This window comes from Benincasa hispida, chromosome 4 (genome assembly GCF_027475165.1).
Source record: "Benincasa hispida cultivar pf3 chromosome 4, pf3_genome.v1.1, whole genome shotgun sequence".
Lineage (NCBI taxonomy): Eukaryota > Viridiplantae > Streptophyta > Magnoliopsida > Cucurbitales > Cucurbitaceae > Benincasa > Benincasa hispida.
This window is the reverse complement of record NC_143481.1, coordinates 320,344-337,266: the sequence shown is the minus strand read 5'-3', so window position 1 is coordinate 337,266 and position 16,923 is coordinate 320,344. Positions and strand designations below refer to the sequence as shown.

Sequence of the window (16,923 nt, the reverse complement as noted above, 5' to 3'; positions counted from 1 at the left end):
GAACTCATAATTATTATAATTCATTAAAATCATTTAATCAACAACAAAAAAAACCCCGAAACTTTTAAGAAAAATATAAGTAGGGATTATATATAGAGAGAAAGGGGTAGGGACTATATTTTAATTATATGTAACAAAAATGCAATATGAAATTTGATATTATGAACATCAATAAAGGAACAAAAGATTGAAAAGGAAGAGAGATAAGTGAAGCAAAAGATTGAAAAGGAAGAGAGATAAGTGAAGCACAACTACTCTCTATTATTTTATTTTGTAAGTCCAAACAAAAACATAAAGATATATGAGATATTCGAATTGTTACACAACATCTCTCTATTATTTTATTTTGTAAGTCCAAACAAAAACATAGAGATATATGAGATATTCGAATTGTTAACCTTTCAGGAAAAGATATATACTTCAATTATTTGAATATATCTCTATTACTAATCAATCTTAATCAGGATCTTTTTTAAAAATAAAAAATCTAAACCATTATCTAAATTGAATTTATATTCAATTTAACAAGGAATTAAAAAGATTTAATAACATTAGGTTAAGAAAGTAAATCACCTTTGATTAGTAAAGCTAAATAAAATTGGAATCCAAAAAGAAAAAGATTACGATCTATTAAATAAAGAAATATTAATCAAATAAATTTTAGAAAAAAATTGCTGAAATAAAACAAAATTAAGAAAATATTATACAAAATGGGCCTCCCTAAGTTCGGCCCAAAGTGAAGCAAAGAGCCGAAAAGTTGACGTAATTATCGGAGCGGCGGAATCGGGGAAATTGAAAATTGAAAATTGAAAAATTGGGGAAGTTGCGTAAGGACTCAGAAATCAGAATAATTTTTAAGAGCGATTGTCTATTTTATATTCTTTTCGATTCTCTTTCTGATTCCCCTCTTCCTCATTCTCGAAGATTACCCAGTAGAAGTAGAACAACATACAACTTCAGTTCGTCTTCATTCTATCTTCTTTCACTCACTACTGTGTTTCTGTTTAATTCTCTGATCCTTTTTCTCGTTTTGTTTCAATTTGATCTTAGTTGCTGTTATGGAGAAAATTAGAAGAGCATCTCATGCCGGTTCTTGGTACACCGACAATTGTAAGTCGTCTTCTCTTACTCTCTCCTTATGTGCATGCACGTCTTAGGTCGGTTTCTTTCGAATTCTTCACTTTGTTTTCTTTGAAAATGTTTTAGTTATTAGAATTTTTCAATTTGATATATGTTTGGTTTTGGAAAGCCTTAACGAAACTGGCGCGAATTTCTGGAAGATCAGTGTGAATTTTTCGTTCTGGGGCATTTTTTTTCCTGAATGCAGAAGGAGGAAATTGAAAGTTTTAAAATTTTTTGATTCAATTGGAACGCAAGCGAGATTTTTGTGGCTTCCCCAGCTGCGGTAGGAAGTTTGTAGAAGTTCATGGATTAAACTTTACATGACACACTGCTTATGATATGTTTGAGTAGTCGGATTTTATTGGTAGTATACTGTGGGGGTACTTTAATTCAGTTGTGAAGTATTGATTTTACTGTCGTGCTGCTAATTTCACGAGAAGAAAAAGGGGGGGAGAGAGATAAAATTAGAACTTCAAATTTGGACCCGGTTTAGAGTGAGATGGGTTGGATTATTGATATTGGCTGAATTTCATATTTGAAGGTTTATGAGTTTAGGGCGTAGTTTCTATTCGTCCTTAATAAAATTTTATCATCTTACAGTGCCTTAATATTTGGAGTTTGAGTTACTTCCACTATAGCCAGAAAAAAGGTGTCCTTGAAATCTGAATGTAACTGAGTAATATTTAATCATACCTCTAATGTGTTGAGTCATACTTGGAGGAAGCTTAAACTTTAATTCAAAATACGAGGAGTTAAAGCCTTCCCCCCATTTTGATCCGAAATATCCTCACGTGCTTGAGGTTATGATTAATGGACGAACATTGCTGTATGCAAGCTTAAATATACAACACCAAAAAATTGGAAGAATGTTTTATTGCTCATGTATGTGTGAGTTTCTGACATAGTGAGGAGGTTCGTGTTTGGGTTTCTTTTCTTTGATATTGTAGTCTTTTATACTTTGTGGAATTAAATGGATGATAAGTTATGGTGTGTGAATTTTCTTTCTTCTTTTTTTTCTTCTCCTTCTAGCTAAGAAACTCGCAGAGGAGCTTGATGGATGGTTGAGGGCTTCAGGCCTGTCTAAATCCCCGGATGTACGTGGTGTAATTGCTCCGTAAGTTGCTGTAAGAAAAGTTCTCAAGAAAATTTAAAATGTAACCATTTTGATGCATTTGGTTTGCCGTGGAACTACAGGCATGCTGGTTATTCATATTCAGGACGTGCTGCTGCCTATGCATTTGGTAACATCGATCCAACAAACATGTGGGTTTATCTCCCTTTCAATCACTTCTCTTAGTCTAACACAACAAATTCTGTATGCCACTTGGTGTTTAAGTTTTAGAGCTTGTATGTGAACTCTTTCCAAAACATATATGTTTTTTAATAAAATACAGTGAAAATATGTCGAACATGTCTAGACAACTGTTTTTAAAAGTGACCGTCTTATCGCAACTCCTAAAAACATTTTTGAAAGCAAAAATAGAAAGCTGTTGTAAAAACAGTTCGTTTGACAAACCTTCATTAATTGAAATGCCATATTCTAAAATCATCTCCCAAAAAGCTATTGATTTGTTTATTATATTAGTAAGTAGCTTATTGCTAATATACCATATGCTGATGTTTGCAGTTCTAGGATCTTTCTTCTTGGTCCATCTCACCACTATTATACACCAAAATGTGCTCTTTCAACAGCCACTATTTACCAGACTCCTGTGGGGGACCTTCCCATTGATTTGGAAGGTATTCTGATTTTCAAGTTTTTTCTTTTAAGAATTATTATTATTATTATTTTTCCAGCTGTGGTTAGATTACTGTGCATGGTCTTGCATTCATGGGAATTTGGGACTTCATTTTAATCCCTAAATTTATCCATTGCCTGATGGCTTATTTATTTGTGACTGTTCCCTAAATTTCTTTATGTTTCATTTGCTCTGGCAGTCATCGAGGAGCTAAAAGCTACAGGAAAATTTGAATTGATGGATATGCATGTTGATGAAGCTGAACATAGCATGGAAATGCACTTGCCATATCTTGCCAAAGTATTTGAGGGGTACATACTGTTTTTTTTTTTTTTGGTTCTGTTTTTTTTGTTTTCTAGAGACCTACTCGTACTGATAACAAGGCAATCATGCAGGTATTCAGTGAAAGTTGTACCCATTTTAGTTGGTGCACTTTCGGAAGATAGTGAAGCCATGTATGGACGCCTGCTTGCTAAATATGTGGATGATCCAAAAAATTTCTTCTCTGTATCCTCAGATTTTTGTCACTGGGGGTCTCGGTATGTTCCAGTCACTATCTTAGATAATAGCATTATCCATTTTGAGAACTATATGATATGTCCTATAATATAGCCATAAGTTTAGTGAGGTTTATCACCCTTTCGGCTTGATTTTGATAGCTTATTAGTGCTTTCTAACGATCTTAGTTATCATACAAAGGCCTGGAGTGCAAATTAGTTTTTTATATTCTGCTTGAATTTGGGGTCATCTACAAGTGCGTCTCTCAACTCAACTAGTGATACGAACGGTGGTGCTTCTTGATTGGAAGTCTCTTTGATGGCTAGGTTTAAATGTGCCTCAAATGTAGCACATCTAAGTTAAATAAAGTTTAGTGTATTAGAAACAAACCCATAGCTTTCTACTTTATTGCAAATAAGGCGATTCTTTTTCATTTCATCACTGTACTCGTTGTCCTTATGCTGATGTCTGTTGGATATTTATGAAGTATTTAGTTCTTGAATCTGGTTTTCAAAGTCATTTACCGTCATTTTTGTTTTGAATTTCATCTGACCTGTTGCTCTTTAGGTTCAACTACATGCATTACGACAAGAAACATGGGGCAATATACAAATCTATTGAAGCTCTGGACCATATGGGCATGGATATAATAGAAACAGGAGATCCTGAAGCATTCAAAAAGTACCTGCAGGAGTATGACAACACCATTTGTGGTCGTCACCCTATTAGTGTATTTCTTCATGTAAGTGCCTGAAAACACTCTAAAACTAATGATTAAAAAGGGGAAAATTGAAAAAGAAAAAGAAAAAGAAAAAGAAAAAAGAGAGGATAATCCTCGACCAAAGAAACTACTTTCGAGGTTGGTTATTTCTCGACAGGGTCACTTCCTCTTGATTCAAAGTAGGGGCTCAAGTTTCCTTGGGGTTCTAGATATATTGAATACATGTACAAATATATCATCCGTAGATGTTAGTTAGAATCTTGAACATTGTCTAGTCTTGCTGAGGATCACTGGACTGACGAAATGGATATTAGTTTGATTTATGTTTGATTAACTTTAGAATCGTTGGGCGTGTATATCATGATTTTTGACTTGTCCTTTGAAGCATAGTTGATGCAGTTTGACTCACAGTTGTCAGTCCATTCAAATTTCTTTGCTTATGAAAATAGCAGGGATAATATAAAATTTGAATGATTTGAAGGTAATTGATCCGAGGCATTGTGTTTCTACACATAATGTATCTTGAAGTCGTGCATATTATATATGTTCTGAGTTGACACACAGTTTTGTTTTGGATAACATGGCTTCTCGTGATCTCAATTTTTGGTTTATAATTTTAGTTCTGCTGCATCCTCTGAATCTGATTATGAAATGGTTTTGTTCCACCAGATGTTGAAGCACAACTCCACAAAAATAAAGATCAAATTCCTTCGATATGAACAATCAAGTCAATGCAAATTGATGAGAGACAGCAGTGTGAGCTACGCATCGGCTGCAGCCAAGGTGGATGCTTGAAGCGCTGTGAATTATGGCAATGAGGAAGATCCGATTAAATTCATGAGGAAGATCCCATTAAGTTAATCTTCTCCATTGGCTTTGCCTTTGCCTTAACCTCTAATATCATGCATTTTACTTAAATTATTTGGCAAGTCTTGTCGGTCGTCATTCAACAACCTGCATTGTTAGTGTGTTATTCTACTTTTCGTTTCATATTCCTTAAAATTTATTCTTGGTTGGACTGGCCTGACCGTTGGCTAGAATTGGGAAATGTTTCATGTGTGGCTGGCTTCCAAAATGGAAGCCATGAAATTGATGAACTAATGGTTTCTGATGAAATTTCTCGTTTCTTAATGCAAGTGAAAGAAATATGAATGATCTGTTTTTTAAGTACTTGAAGGGTCATTTCAAATCTCTTCTTAAGAGATGACTGACTGTAACTGGATGTTCTGTGCATTACCTATTTCATTGGCTGTGTTTTACTGAATTCATCATCCACTTGTACAACCTTGGGCAAGCAACTTCCATTCGAAATACAAAGTTTAATAGTTCGAAGTTCGATATAATTCAATACACTTTCATTCTTTACCCTTCTTTAGTTCTGAATTTTTATCTCCCATAAATCAATTTTATATTTCAAATATAAATAGCCAAAACAAAAATGAAAGCTTATAAAACTTGAGAAAATTTTCTAATATAGCACGAAAAATTCATTGGAACTTAAGCTCTTAATAGACAACGCGAAGGTTTAGAACAAAACTAATAATTTAAACCAATATCTTCGTTTTCAATTTTCTATCGTTATTTAGAAACTAATCTGTTTGTAAGTTTGAATTTGTCTGCAGCAATCTATAGGAATGTGAAGCAAAACGACAGTAGATCTATTACTAAATATCTTAGATATATATGATTAGAGAATTTGAACCATGAACTTCTTAATTTTTATTATATACTTATCCTAATTTTGTTTCAAAATATTTCATAGGTTGTTAGTACTTATTAAATTGGAATGGCTGAAGTCGTTTGGTCCACATTCTAGATTTTTGTTTTCAATTTCTGAGAAACATGGTAATAGTTTTTGTTTTTAAGAAAAGTTTGTCAAACGTACTTTGGTTGTTGTTTCCCACTTTTTCCGTAACATAACTGAAACCATTTTTTAACCCATAAAATGCACTACATAAATATCTCAAAAATATTTTCAAAATCAATTCTAAGGTTAAATTATAACAAATATTCTTGGATTTTCTTTTTTGTTTAAAAAATACACCTATACCTTTAAAAGTTACGATATTACCCTTCAACGTTCATAAACATTTCAAAACTAATCTTAGAGTACAAATCCTTTAATATTTTGAATAAAAATCGAGATTTAGAATTGTGTGGAGATAACTTAGAACAATGTGGTGATTCAAATTTTCATTCTATGGGGTTATTCGGGACGCTGAGTTTAGATATAATGTTTGGAATTCACATGTCAGTAGAGTTCATATATATCTATTTGAGATGCAGAGTTATTTGATGAGTTTATATATCTGGAGTAAGAGTTGAGTTCATATGTCTAGAGTATGATGCAGTTTTTTGAACTTTCAATAATATGCTTTTATGATTATTATTTTTATTTTCAAAATTTTTTATTTCAATAATTTTACACATCTTTGTTTGAATAAAATATGTATTACAATTTTTTTTTTGATTTTTTAATTCTCTTTTTCTTTTTTTGACAATGAACAACAATTAATCCATTACAAATGAGAAATCAAAGAAAAATCACAAATTTTTATTTCTAATTTTTCTCTATGAATTTCATTATCATCATCATCTTCTTCTCTTCTCGTTGTTACTCTATATTTTTACTATATCATGAATATTTTTATTAAATCTCTTCCATCATCTTAGCAATCGAATGTCACCAAATTTCAACAATTTCTCATTCAATTCCTCTAAATTTAGAGGATCATCAGAAAATAAATATCTTTTTTTTCACTAATTATTGTCGGAAAATGTTTCAAGATTTTTTTTTCTTTTCATTTTATGGTCTTTTTTGTTATATGTTACATACTTTTCGTCTAAATATTCTCAACTCTCATTTGATATGTGATTTCAATTGAATAAAAAAAATTACAAATTTTTATGTAAACTTAGTGTAGACAAAATACCATTTTTTATATAATCAACAATCCTACAACATACTTAACAATCATCAGTCTTGTAATAGTCGAAAGTGATTGTCAATAGATGATTTTCGCTAGAATTTGTAATCAAAGGTTGTTGTCGGAGCCTAAAATTGGTCATATGAGGTGGTATTGGAGTTGGTTGTCGAAGTTTGTCATCGGAGGTGATTTTTGATGCCCAAAGTTAGTCGGGCGAAGGTGGTCGTCGAAATTGATCATCGAAGATGATTTTCGCCGAAGTTTGTAGTCAGAGGTGGTTGTCGGAGCTCGAAGTTAGTTGCATGAAGGTGGTATTAGAGTTGGTTGTTGAAATTTGTCAGTGGAGGTGGTTGTAGAAGCCCCGAGTTGGTCGTTAGAGCTGCTCGCTCAACGGTGGTAATCGAAGGTGAATTTCTTTGAAGTTTGTAGTCGAAGGTAGTGGTCGGAGCCTACAAAAGTGGTTATCGGATTTGGTCATCAAAGTTTGTTGTCGGAGCCTAAAATTGGTCGTCGAAATTGGTAGTCGAAGGTGGTCGTTGGAGTTGTCATGGGAGGTGGTTACTAGAGTCGATAATTGGTTGTCGAAGTTGGTCACGTGAAGGTTGTTGGACCCCAGAGTTAATCGTCGGAACTGTCATCTCAAGTGGTTGTCGAAGCCCAAATTTCGTCGCTGGAGTTGTCATCGAAGGTGGCTATCGAAGCCCGAAACTGGTCATCAGAGCTGTCATTGGAGGTGGTCGTCAAAGGTTGGAGTTAGTTCCCAAAGTGTGACAGTGGCCGATGGGCGGAGCCTTTGAAAACATTAGAATAAGGGAGAATTGGGGTGAGTTGGTAAAACCAACTCAACTCCACCAATATTTAAAGTTGGTGAGTCAAACAATGAATTGGTATATTATACCAACCCAACTCAACTCAACTTAACTCATGTTATTGAGCCAAACACCCCCTATGTCACCATTTCACATCTCAATTCCCATCCAAATTCTAACAAACTTTTATTCCAAGGATATTTTTGAACTGCTTATAAAAGTTTAAGGATAATATTGCAACTTTTAAAAGTATAAGAATATTTTTTAAACATATTACAAAGTTCAAAGGTGTTTTTTACAATTTCAATAAAAATTGTAGAGAACAAGAAACCAAAAATGATTGCCGAACATTTTTTTTTTTCATAAGAGAAGAAAGAACAAGAAACAATGATCTCTTGGACTCGGACAAGAAAATTATGAACAGCTTATGTTTTCCATAAAGTGATAACATTCTTAAAAGTTTGATACTTGAAACAGAAAACTTCATCTCTTGGACTCGAACTAACTAGTTGGTTCCATATAGGCCACATTCCACTCAATCTCGCATGGCAAACCCAGTCCTATGAATTGAAGTAATGATTGTAAACGTAACAGTAGCATCATGCCAATATAACATTTTATTTGAAGACAGAACTCTTCTCTTCAGAAAGAAGAAAGAAATGTTTATGAGTAAGAAAAGAAAAGGGACAAAAGAACTGTGATATTTCAATATATCCATCACACGTATCAAACTAATTTTTTACTTTCTAATATTAACAAGAGGGCATTCAGTTCAGTCAACCTGACACTATTATCCCAAGAAAAAAAAAAAAAAAATTGCTGTGTACCTCAGCATCCGAGAAGAGGAATCTAGTGAACACGTCGAGATTCCCCCGCATCAGCTCAGCTGGAGGGTAAATAAACTCAGGCACATTAAACTGTAGCAAAAGAATTGTCTAAGCTCCGCAAAATTAGCTGAATGTCCAGATAAACTAACGCTCTCGGTTATTCTGGATCAATTAAACCACGGAACACACCTTGTCTGAAAAAAAGAACATGTCCATTAGTGGCATAAGTGTTGATAATCATAAACCAAAAATTACCTTCTTGCTGTGAACTGGGCAATTAATAATTCCAACTGGTGAAGTAAACTTCATAAACAACTAGTGCCCAAGGTTTATAAACGTGTTATGATTTTGTCTCTATTCTTATAAACTTCTAGTATCCTGTTCTGTTATTGTATCATTATTTCATTTCAACCCTTCCATTAAAAAAGAATAATACAAACGCAAACCGATAGACGTATGATGTTGCATTTGACCAGCCACTTAACTCATACTATTCTTATTTTCCCTAATTGCTACTTCACCAAAGAAAGATAAGCAACAGATTGAGTAAACGAGAGACTTTTATGGAATGAGTAAGATCCTTGAGTGGGAGAGAAGCAGAGAATAATGGATCGAGCGAGACCCAGGCAAGGAGAGGAAGGGAGTAAAAAAGAGGAGATCTAAGGAGGAACTTCAGATTAATAGAAAGATAAAAATGAGTTTTTGAGCAGTGAGCAGCAAATTACATAAAACGGAGATTCTCTTCATCAATTTTTCATTCTATATCCGCGTAACTCTAACCTCGTCTTTACAGAAGGATTTGATTGAAATGAACTGAAACATTAGAAAAAATGTTTTAGAAGAACAAGGTCAGATTTTTTAAAAAATGCTTTAAACATTAGAAACAAATTTGCAAATTTAGTCCAAAACTAATTTATAAAAAGTAAATGAAGTTATTATCATATATCCGTTTCTAGTTGAGTTTTCCATTTTCCAATGTGCCCGTAGGGTAGTCATGAAAAATGACCAGAAACTAAAGGCAAAGATTTTGGGTGGATGATGAGTAGAAAAATATGCACCAGAGCACCTTGATCCGCTCTCATCAAGTTTTAAATGTAGTATTCTAAACAATGTGGTAGAAATATGAGAAAAAACAACCACCACAATAATGGAATGGAGGCACATTCACCTTGTCTAACACTACTGCAGCACAGTCGATTATCATCTATATGAGTAGCCTGGAGACCAATCATCCATGACCCCACTGATATATCGTCATGTGCATAAGTCTTCAAAGATGCACTGCAAATGACACAAACATTTAATAAAGCTTTCAGATGCAGGATAATTATAATACACGACATAAGCAAGAAATAGATTCTAGGAGTTAATCTGAAAAATTCATGAGAAATTTCAATAATAAGAATCTTTTATAATTATATAGCAGAATACCACATTCAAATTGATGGGGCTAATTTGTCTTAAAGGAGTATAATTTTGCACGTGAGAGTTTATTTCCTGGTTTTCACAAGGAAAATCAGAAAGTTAAAAGAAGGCTGTCAATTTGTTGATGATAATTCTACCGGAAAAAGATGATTTGAGATAAAAAAGAATATTCATTTAGCATTAAATCGTCTAGGAATAAACTAAGATTGGAATCCTGGACTTCCGAGCATGGGATATTCCTTTGATTGAGTAAACCATCTTCTGGAATCGAGTTATTGAAATTACCTGTTAATATTAATATACTGAGCCAAATTCTTGGAGAGGATAATAAGCGCACCAGATGCATGCCGGAAGTACCTAAAGGATGCAAAAATTGGTCACGTTTTACACCTGCAGTCCAGGTAGTATTCAATATATTTGAAGAACATAATTACAAAATTTCTTCATGTCTCCATCCTGAAGCTAGATTACACATACGATTTCTCATCTCCAAACTTCCACCATTCAGGTTCATACCACTGCTTTCCTCTGGGAAAAAAAACATAGCATTTCAACAGATGAGAGGAGAGGTTTAATCAACAAAACCACGAGTACCATAAAATCTTGACCTTGCGAAAACAAAGAATGAAGAATCTTTACTATAAAAAACATGAAACTTAAGTAGGTGAAAAAAATTTCTTCGATCAATTTAAAAAGTAGAAGTTGGAGAATAGAATTTATACATCCACATGCATTTTATAATAAAAATGGAATAGAGTTCATACTCTTCAGCAATCACATCTCCAGATTTCATGCATCCAACGTAAGTACCATCTTGACCACGACGATGTTCAAAAAGCCCAATTAAACCCTCTACTTGGCCAAAAAATAGTTTCAATTAATCATCAAGCCATGAAAAATAAATTTCTTAGAAATAGAGGTTGTTGATTAGATGATCAACCAAGATCAAGGTCAATGTTGTCATCGACTTTCACATAAAATTCTGCATCCCAATTTTGAACTGCTGTACTGAAAAAGAACTTGGCCTTTTTAGGTAACTCTTCGTCAGCTTCTTCATGACCTTCCTACAAAATATAGGGAACATATGTTGAGAGAATTGCCAAACAATTCGTGGCGTGATATAAATTAATAATTCTATATTCTGTAGGATAACAACACATATACTCCTAGGCAAACCATCTATGGACGATAGTGTCTAGATTCTAGTCCTCAATGGAAACAAGAGAACATGCAAGCACAAGAGAACCATGAACCAAAAAGTTGAGTTGAAAGTCTTTGCTAATTCTAAGTGATTGGAACAGGTGATATACGTAAGGCTAGAACTTCGATAACATACAAGTATCAAGAAGTCCTTGGTTGAATCATTTTCCTTGTCAATATTGCGGTCTAAGCTATCACCTCGATTTGCGCTGCCAATGCCAAATCAATAAAGTTATGACAGGACAAGTACACAAAATAGCTATGACACATAACAACAAAGAGATGAAAAACACAATGTCATCAAAATGGAAGTGAAGAACATTGATATGAAAATAGAGTTGAAAGAAGAAAGGAAAACCTCCGACCAATAACAAAGCGTATGACCACCCCTCTTTCCTCCAACTTTTTCAATGCATCACCTATAAATGCCAAAAGTCATTAATTACATGTTCACGCTCACATTCCAGAAATTAAACCAGTCAATATTTCTCCAAATATTGAAACATTTACAAGTGATTTTACAAGATTCAATATTCTAGCAGAGAAAACATTCCCCTATTAATACTTTAGTATATCTTTAAAAGAAAAAGTTTCTGCATCGCAAATATGATAAGTTTCTTTTGTTGAAATCAAGCATCACTCTCAAGATTTATTTTATGTGAAACATGGCCCTTCCCCTCTTTTTTCTCCCCTAATCCTGTTTAATAAACCAGGTTGAATTGGAAGGGGATCTCATTCTCTCTGCCCACCTATTACAGGCCCCTAGGAGGAAGTCTTTCATTTCCGAGGAAAAATGTCAATATCAACAAAACCAGTCACAGACCATTTGGTACCATGGGCATGCTAGATCTTGTATAATTTAAGTATAATATATGGATTATTCCTAGAGAATATTAGAATTATAATTACTGTTTATTTGAGTTGAGCTGAATAATTTAAGTATAATATATGGTACCATGGGCATGCTAGATCTTGTATAATTTAAGTATAATATATGGATTATTCCTAGAGAATATTAGAATTATAATTACTGTTTATTTGAGTTGAGCTGAATACTCAAATGGAGCTTTGTTAGCTCAAATTTTCTGATACTTGATAGAACCTTGATCATTCTAGATTTGGAAAGCAAAACAAATGAGAACAAAAGATTGAGACCACTGGAAGAGTTAAGTACAATAAGGTAATACAAATGTCATCTGAAATGAAGTTCTAAGTTGTTTACACCCCCAATCAAATAATATTTAAAACTTGACTGACCTTTTGGCATCCAAGATCCTCTGAATACATTCCGCCTTAGTCGACTTCCAAATCCTGTATAAACACCGATAACCGCAAGGAGCTTACGACCAGGGTCAGAAGAAGATCCACTTTGTCGCAGTTGATTCTTCAGGTACCCTTGACTCTTTGCTAATGTTAAATCCATCTCAACTTCCGCAATCCTTCTCTCCAAATCTCTTAATAAAATTATATACAATTATCAATTCAATAATATGTAAAACATTAAGATTGGTATTTACATTAGTAACTAAGTAAGTGAAAACAAATTATATAAAGAATGAAAAGGAAACAGAAGTCTAACTCTCACAATAACGACGTAGGAGATCGTTTAAAAAAAATTATAAAACAAAGATCAGGTTTCATATGAGAATCAAGAAAGGAGAATTAGGCACATACTTGCAACCCAGGACTTGCAGCTTATCTTCAACGCTCAAAATCACGGGTCTCTGCACACGATGGCAGAATTCTAATGGATTAACGGTTCCATGCTAAAAAAATGAATACAAAATCTACAGATACATGGCAAACTAATGGCTGGATGTGGAGGAAAACGATTACATGTAGAAATAGAAATATCGGATACTAGCTATTAACTAATACACGTTCGGTCCTCGTTCAAAATTTCGACTCAATTAAAAGAGATGCAAAAATTGGCAGCAATTCCAGTATATTTCTCCCAGAATTGAGAAAGTACTCATAACTAATATACCTGGGATGCGTTCTTCTGTAAAAGACTAGCAAGTATTTTCCTATTTTCTGCATCTTGCCAGAGCCTGAAGAAACCAGACCAACAATAAGCAGAATATACGAATTTATAAGCAAAAGTCAAGTGAAATGCAATAGAATACCGCAATCCTAACAATCAATTTTCTCCCTCTCTCTACCTCACCCGGGGAATGCATTTCCTGTTGATCATAAGATCATGCAAAAATTGCAATTGAAAAAATAATCGGATGCAACAAGAAGATCCAATTCTGCCTAAACGACCCAAGAATGAAAGTGCCGTATGATTGTGGCTTAATATCCCGGATTCAGATTCTGCCGTCCAACATTGTTACGAAATAGAAGAAAAAGAAGAAGATACCTGCCAGCAACATAGAGCCACGCAAGACAAGAGAAGAATGCCAGAAGAATGGAGGGTTTGGAGGCGTGAAGAGGCTTGGATCGAGGACGCCTTTCGGGTTTGGCGGTGGTGGGCAAACTCTCCATCTCGTCAATCTTGAGGAGCAAGAGCGAGATGGAGACAGAGAAAGGGATTTGACTTCAAACGCAGAAATTGTTGGTGTTGTGAGAATCAATGTATGAATTACAGAGACAAAAATGGCATAAAAGGGAAACAGAAAGAAAGAAGGAAATCAGTAATGGGAAACTCACTGCAAAAGGAAGAAGAAGACAGAGTCGTTGAGATCTCGCCTGCTGGCTGCCAGTAGATTCAGTTTCGAAGGTCCTCACAATCACACAAATGGGCTTGGCCCGTTCCTACCTCCAGCCATTCAATGATTTCTTTCTTTGCCTAACCGCTTCCTCTCTACCCTTATAGGTCGCTCTCGGGTCCTGGGTTCAAATTTCCACTCAAAATTCATAATTTTTAAAGAAAACGTCACATTAAGAGTTCATCGATGTGTCACGAAACTTGTGCTAACTGGGGTTAAGATTTAATATCCAATAATTTGTTGATACTTAAATATTGTATGGTCAAACAGATTGCTTCCTAAAATTAATTGTAAGTTAATTGGGATATTAAAAAAAAAGTATTATGTGATATCAACTTTCATTACAAATTTTTAATTTAATTAAATTACACACTAGACTAACTTAAATAGATGTTATTTATTTTAGGCTAACTCATCTAAAAACAAGTAATTTTTTAAAATCATAATTACATTCCAACTTATTAATAGGAAGATTCAAAATAACGCCCACAAGCACAACAACTTACCTTATAAAAACAAGAAAACGCCTTTTATAACTCGAAAATATGACAGTGGTATGATTTCTTGAGAGGGATGTTCAAACAATTTAAATGACTTGAAATTTTTTCATCAATCCGATCCTCTGATACAATTTAAGTTGAATTGAGTTTCAATAAATAAAAGCTTAAATTGAATTCACTTAAAATTAGTTGTTGAATTGAAAAAATCCAAACAGCATATTTCTTTTATTTATAAAAATTATATGTGCGTATTTTTATTTTAAATTTAGGACTATTTTTAGATATAAAAAATGAACCAAAATATTTACAAAATATAACAAAATTTTAGAACTATCAATATGTCTATCAACATCTATCATTGATAATTTTAAAATTTTTCTATATCTTGTAAATATTTTCAACAATTTTACCATTTGAAATAATTTCCCTTAAATTTATTCCATCCCATTACTTTAGACTATTCTTCAACTAGTTTTTTGAACATCTTTTAAAGAAAATAACAACGTATGCCCTAAACTCCCACAGTTTATCAATTAAAAATTTAAACTTCTATAAGAATATTAATTTACATCCTTTATTTTATTCTATTTAGAAAAACATCATGTGAGACTTGTAATTGTATCAATTGAACTCTTAAATTTTCATGAGTAATTTAATTTAGACTCTTAGTTAACATTTCCTTTAAGAATCACCTATGCATCAATTATATTCGTCCACTTTATAAAACTAACATTGGAAGAAGTCTACGTGGATGTGAGAAGAGATACAAATGATTTTCAAAAGTAATCATAATAAATGATATAAATTGATTCAGTTATGAAAATTTAGGAGTTTAATTAATACAAATTATAAGTTTCGCACTAGTTTTTTTAAAAAATGAAATTTGGATGAGAGTGTAAATCGATACAATTACTTAAGTTTGAGGTTTAAATTATTATAATAATTTATTCAAGATTTTAATTGAATATAACTCCCAAAGTTTATTTTTATTTGAAACGAGAATATATATAAACAACTCAACGAAAGATAACACCCGCCTCATAAATAGCTGAAACAACTATTTAGGGACAAGACACCCAACCTACCAACTTTTTTTAGAGGAGAAAGAAGAAAAGAGATAAAAAGCAACACACAAAATTCCAAATTCAATCGCCGCACGTGCAAGACAATAGGCGACAATATTCGCCAATCGTGGGCACCAAACAATCAACCCAACATAGGCCTCCTTATACAAAGAAATAATCTCCTCAACAAAACCCGCAAGCTTCGGAAAATCATCCCCTCCCAGTATATGGCACACAAGATCAATGCAATTAGATTCCACAACTAGAGGGGAGGACCAAAAGAGTTAACTCTAGAGACAAAACTAGACAGAGCTTTAATAACAAGTGTCTCAAAGATTTTGATACTTTGTTTGTTCTCGACTTGATAGAATAGGTAAAGATAAACGATTCGACATAGTCACGGACAATCTAATTGATATAACTCCTAAAGTTTATGGGTTTATATTTTCCTTAAAAAAAATTTGTAGTCTTTGAAACATAATGTTTCATAATAAATATTAAAATTAAATTGTTAATCTGAATGATGAATTTCAAAAAAAATACCGGGATAGTTTTTATATCGATCATTTATTTTTAAAAAAAAAAAAATTAAATAAATTATATGAATTAGGATAAAATCATTATTTAATAGAAGTTGTCTTTTAACTTAAAATTTTTTTATTCAACTTAATCTAACCCATGATTAGTCCTAATAAAAAAGACAAAATAAAAAAAAATTAAATTATAAAAAATACTCTTGAACTTTGTCATATGTTAGAAAAATATCCTTATACTTTCAAAAGTCGCAATATTATTTTTGAACTTTTATAAACATTTAAAAAATATAGTAGAAATTTGTTAGAATTTGGATAGAATTTGAGATGTAAAATAATGTAGTAGATGACATAGAACGAAAATTTGAGTCACGACATCATTTTAAGTCATTTCTACATAATTGTAAGTTTCAATTTTTATTTGAAATTGTAAAGAATTTATATTTCAAGAATAATTTTGAAACGTTTAGGAAAGTTGAAGGATAAATATTATAAGTTTTGAAAGTGATCGAGTATTTTTGAAAAAAAATAAAATTGAAAGGTATTTATTATAATTTAGCCTAAAAGAAAATAATAATAGTAGTGAGATTATAGAGAAAAATTGCCATTAAGAAGGCCATTAATTTTCCGCACTACCATTTATGGTCAATAAATAAATTGAAGGGGTTTGAGTCCACCGTCTTCATCTCCTTTTTCTTTTTTTCATTTTTATTATACGTCGACTCGACGGCTATGAATTTTGTTTTGGGTTTTTTTGGTTTGACAAAAGATTTAAAACTTCAAATTTGAAAATTAACATTAAAATTTATACATGTATTATCTTCCTTAAAATTGATGTTAAATATTC

At 32.7% G+C, this 16,923-nt stretch overlaps 2 protein-coding genes across 8 annotated transcripts; one reads left to right on the top strand and one right to left on the bottom strand.

Moving 5' to 3' along the window:
• The first annotated feature begins 771 nt into the window (after positions 1–771).
• LOC120074970 (AmmeMemoRadiSam system protein B) lies at positions 772–5,250 on the top strand. 4 transcript variants are annotated; one of them, XM_039028090.2, is made up of 9 exons: positions 772–959; positions 1,051–1,110; positions 2,152–2,236; positions 2,317–2,385; positions 2,750–2,862; positions 3,061–3,172; positions 3,257–3,400; positions 3,927–4,101; positions 4,750–5,250. In XM_039028090.2, the coding sequence occupies exons 2-9, from the start codon at positions 1,059–1,061 to the stop codon at positions 4,873–4,875; spliced, it is 876 nt and encodes a 291-aa protein (XP_038884018.1). In that variant the 5' UTR covers positions 772–959; positions 1,051–1,058; the 3' UTR covers positions 4,876–5,250. The 4 variants fall into 4 exon arrangements, with proteins under 4 accessions (XP_038884018.1, XP_090168961.1, XP_038884019.1 ...); XM_090312835.1 differs by having other exon boundaries at positions 786–938; positions 2,152–2,216; XM_039028091.2 differs by having other exon boundaries at positions 790–938.
• Positions 5,251–8,057: 2,807 nt separating this feature from the next.
• LOC120076692 (hydroxyproline O-galactosyltransferase HPGT3-like) lies at positions 8,058–14,127 on the bottom strand. Of its 4 annotated transcripts, none has more exons than XR_016529334.1 (14): positions 13,921–14,127; positions 13,631–13,807; positions 13,256–13,319; positions 12,943–12,992; positions 12,526–12,722; positions 11,627–11,687; positions 11,405–11,477; positions 11,009–11,132; positions 10,833–10,920; positions 10,503–10,596; positions 10,354–10,425; positions 9,812–9,924; positions 8,644–8,837; positions 8,058–8,376 (listed from the first exon to the last, which is right to left on the bottom strand). XR_016529334.1 is itself a non-coding variant. In XM_039030589.2 (13 exons), the coding sequence occupies exons 2-13, from the start codon at positions 13,753–13,755 to the stop codon at positions 8,815–8,817; spliced, it is 1,041 nt and encodes a 346-aa protein (XP_038886517.1). In that variant the 5' UTR covers positions 13,756–13,807; positions 13,921–14,127; the 3' UTR covers positions 8,416–8,814. The 4 variants fall into 4 exon arrangements, 1 of the variants encoding a protein (XP_038886517.1); XR_005481608.2 differs by having other exon boundaries at positions 10,546–10,596; positions 13,921–14,108; XR_005481609.2 differs by lacking the exon at positions 8,058–8,376 and having other exon boundaries at positions 8,416–8,837; positions 13,921–14,108.
• Positions 14,128–16,923: the final 2,796 nt, after the last annotated feature.